Genomic DNA, 4,359 nt, shown 5'->3' with positions numbered 1-4,359 from the left:
GGATAGAAAGATAGATAGTATGATAGATAGATAGATAGATAGATAGATAGATAGATAGATAGAAGAATGGATAGACAGACAGACAGACAGAGATGGAAGGATGTATGGATAGATAGATAGATAGATAGATAGATAGATAGATAGATAGATGGATAGGTGGATAGATAGAAGGATGGATGGATGGATAGACAGACAGACAGACAGACAGATAGATAGATAGATAGATAGATAGATAGATAGATAGATAGATAGATAGATGGATGGATAGATAAACAGATGGAAGGATGGATGCATAGATAGATAAACAGATGGAAGGATGGATGCATAGATAGATAGATGGATAGATAAATTGATAGATAGATAGATGGAAGGGTGGATGGATGGAGAGATAGATAGATGGATAGATAGATGATAGGTAAATAGATAGAAATATATAGAGATGGATAGATTAGAAAGATATTGTTAGATGTGGATAGATTGATTAGATAGAGGTGGATGGATGGATGAAATAGATATATAGAGAAAAATGTAGATGGATTAGAGAGATATCACTAGACATAGATGCATAGATTAGCTATATGAATAGATAGATTAAATAGAGAGAGGTGGATTAGAGAGACATTGATAGACATGGTTGGGTAAAATAGAGCAATAAATGGATAGGTGGATGGATGGATTAGAGATAGAAGGATTTTATGTATGTATATAGAGAGAGAAACCAAGAGAAAAATGGATTAGAGATATTGATAGACATATTAGATGGATAGGTAATTAGTGGATAGGAAGATTGGAGTTAGAGTCAGAGAGACAGAGAGACAAAGACAGAAACAGGAAGGTTAGAGAGAGGGAGGGCGGGAGAGAGCAGTGCCGGTCCGGGGGGCTACATCACGTCTCTTACTGTGCCCTGTCCCTAGGTTCCTCCCACCAGGCGGTACTCCCATGATGAGACAGACATGTGGCCCACAGTGCCCTTGCCTGCTTATCTGCATCGCTGGGGCTCAAGTGAAGATATGGCCACTCTGGCCCAGCTGGTGTTGCCCTCCCCATCTGACCGTCGTCGAGGCAGCCTGTTGGCCTTTCCAGAAGAAGTCGCCCCTTACCGCAAGCGCCGGCGGTCAGCAGAGAGTCTCCTGTCCCTGCGCCACTTCCCCCGGGACGAGATCTGTGGCCAGGACCTGGCCTGCTTTAGCCGGGAGGAGGTGGTGAGCTTCATCGATGAGTCCCCTCTGGCCAGCCCTCTCCGCAGCCCAGCCCGCTCTGCATCTGCCTCTGTGCTTCCTGACACCTTTGGCTGTCCTTCCCCCCGCTTCACCTTGACAGACTTTGAAAAGGAGCCACAGGCCTTGCGCCGGTTCTCTGGCCAGGGTCGGGGCTGCCTCTTGGCGCTGCCAGGACCCTTCCAGGCCAGGGACCACCAATCCCCAGGCTTCTTCCCTGTGGGCAGCAGACATCACCAAGGTTCTATCCACATTGAGCTTTGCGAGGCCCCTGCATGTGAAGAGCGCCCCCCTTCCCCAGGCACCCACCGGACTGGCTTGGACGCAGACTCCGCAAGGTTTCGGACAAATTTGAGTGCTTCCTGGGGGGACTCTGAGAGCTTGCGGCCAGTGGGGGGCAAAGGCAGCAACAGCAGCTTCCTGAGCTCTCCCTCCGAGTCCTCGGGGTACATTACCTTACACTCTGACTCCTTGGGCTCAGCCTCCTAGTGGATGGGGGAGGAGCGGTGCTCCCCACCACAGAATGTCTGGTTCCTACCCCCAGGTTCCCTCACCAGGGACTAAGGGTGAGAAAGGGTAACCAGCTGTTGACTTCTCTTCTGCTGTTGCATGGGCCTTGGCCTTGGGGTAGTCGGAGCTGAGTAAAAACACCAAAGAATCAATCTCTCATCTCCTTCCCTCTCCCTCACCAAGAAGCCCAGCTAAGCTAAAATTGGAGCTGGTGGCTCCAGCTGGAGATGGAGAAACCACCAATTCCTGGAGGCCGGGAACCAAGGGCAGAAGGCAGGGCCTCTGCTAGGTGCAGACTGAGTTCAGATCTGCAAGAGGGAAGAGAGAAAGATCAGCTGGGGTGGGAGACCATGTCACTGCAGCCTGAGAATCCCACATTGGAAACAAGAACACTAGATCTTCTCTTCCTTCCTCCTTCCCTCTTCCTTTCCCTTTTCCTTCAACTCCCCCTCCCTTCCTTCACACTATCCATTTTCCACTGTGACCCATAATCAACTGTAGCTCCCCTCACCCCATCCCTTTATACTAACTCCTTGGGGCTGTGGAAGGAAAGAAAAGAGCCTCTCTGAGATCTCTAAAAGCACAGGGCCATGCAAAAGCCCATATCTGTTTCCCTCCTCACATGCCTCAGGCCTGTTCTGCCTCAGTTTCCCCATCTGTGAAGAATAGGGGATACTACTTAACTCTCAGGGCTGTGGTGAGGATTCATGTCTTTTATGTGTGCAGAATGGGGCAGTAGGGCAAAAAAATGGGATAGCCAAGCTAGGGAGAATTGAAAATCTCCAGGCTGCATTCATCAGTAAGAGGTGTGGGGAGGGGCAGTCTCTGGATATGTGTCTGTGTTCTCTGCATCCCTTCGTGGTCGCCAATTGGGACTATGAATGACGGCGAGTGTCTTGAGCAATACAAAGCCCAGGACCATGCATTCTAGGGAGCCTCTCTGAGCAGTCCACAGCTCAGTCCTGCTGCGAGACTCCATGGGACTCAACCCCAAATCACAACAGAGTGGCTCAAGCTTGGCAGCATCTCCAAGGGCAGGGGCCAGGAGGTGGGGAGCAGCACCTAGAAGCCCGACTTGGACAAAGGCTGCCCTGAATCTTTCCTTCTCAAGCAACTGAAAAAGACTCCTGAGCAGGGAGAGGTTTAGGGATTTGGGATGCTGGGAGGGACCAAACTTCTCAGGTCACTCTTTGCAGTCATAATATGGAGGGGTTGGGCAAGGTGGGGGGTGACACACACACACACACACACATAGTGTAAATAGCAATCTGGCTGTGGCTGATTTTCTTAGAGCTGGAGGAACCCCTCCAAAAATTGCTGCTGTGCCTTTAAGGACTGAACAAATGTTGGTCAGTCAGTGACCTCCTTTGGGGTAAGTGACTACTTCCTGCTTTCCTTCAACCCAGGGTGAGGGGAAAGATATGGCTTTAAGCATTTGTTTAAAATTTGTAATACCGTCTATTTTTCCACACACATTTATAGCATCAAAACAGGCAATACTTGGATGCGAAAGCAGTCAGGGCACTGAATCTGAACTCTTTGACCCAGGTTTTTACAGAGTTTTAGAGAAAATAAAATCCCATCCAATAAGCATTTATTTATTAAACACCTGCAATGAGCTGGGCATTGTGTTGGGCCCCTGGGATACAAAGATGGGCAAAGAAATCATCTCTACCCTCAAGGAACTTACACTTTCATCTGGAGGAGTTTACATTTTATTGAAATAAGACATTAAAATTCCAGCACAAATACTCATCCCAGGTGGGGAGAGGCCAGCATCCTGGCCAGGGGTTCCAGGTTCAAGCCTCCCTCCTTTGCACAATGGCCGTGATGTTCACAATAGTGTTTGTGGGACTCATACCACTCCTTCGAAATATGCTGTGTGTATGTATTTTGCAGTTGTAAAGAATCTGTTTCATCCACGTCGTCTGATGCACCCCAAATGTCTTCTACTGATTCGTCTATCCAAAGTGATTTGTCGTTGCTTACCCTAAAGTGGGGAGCATTTAACCCAAGATCTGGAGAACTTGTTTATAATTTTCTTTCTTCCTTTTTTTTTGGTGGGGGGGAACTTGCCAATTCTCTTCTGTACAGGACTGAATAAAGCTCCCTCCAAATGGTTTGCACTTGGCTCTATAGACCTGGCTTCATGCTCCCCTAATCTATCCCAGATGCCCTCAAGTTGGGGTGAAGCAGCTTGCCTGTACCATATTGGGAAGAGTCTATCGAATTAATGATATTAGACCATTTAAGATTCACGAGGCACATTATTTTTTAGCAAACCCGTGAGCTGGGTCATCTATGTATTCTCCCCATTTTACAGATGAAGAAGCTAAGGCTTAGAAAGGTTTGTCTTAGTGATAAGTGTCAGATGTGGGATTTGAACTTGGGTCTTTAGGCACTCTCAATCAAATGTTCTTTGATCATACCAGACCATTCCCAAAATATATCCCAGAGCTAGAAAACATACAGTTTTCTAGAGAGAGTTTATTGATTCCAGTTGACTAGTCTTCCCTATAACTAAAACCAGTTCCATTCTAGGAACTGGCAGTCATTATTATCATTAGGTCTGAACTCTCAAGGCCTCTCTACCATTTTCCCCGTAGCCCCAAGCCTCTAATCAATCCTCTCT

At 47.4% G+C, this 4,359-nt stretch overlaps 1 protein-coding gene across 1 annotated transcript in view; it reads left to right on the top strand.

Moving 5' to 3' along the window:
- Positions 1-1,706, top strand: part of GPR153 (G protein-coupled receptor 153) — a 20,370-nt gene extending 18,664 nt beyond the window's left edge. Inside the window, exon 5 of the mRNA XM_044668658.1 lies at positions 915-1,706. Coding sequence (XP_044524593.1) covers positions 915-1,706 — 792 coding nt within the window. The remainder of the gene's footprint in view (positions 1-914) is intronic.
- Positions 1,707-4,359: the final 2,653 nt, after the last annotated feature.

The sequence above is a fragment of the Gracilinanus agilis genome, chromosome 3 (assembly GCF_016433145.1).
Source record: "Gracilinanus agilis isolate LMUSP501 chromosome 3, AgileGrace, whole genome shotgun sequence".
NCBI lineage: Eukaryota > Metazoa > Chordata > Mammalia > Didelphimorphia > Didelphidae > Gracilinanus > Gracilinanus agilis.
Note: the sequence above shows the minus strand (reverse complement) of the source record. Positions and strands in the feature narration are given on the sequence as shown.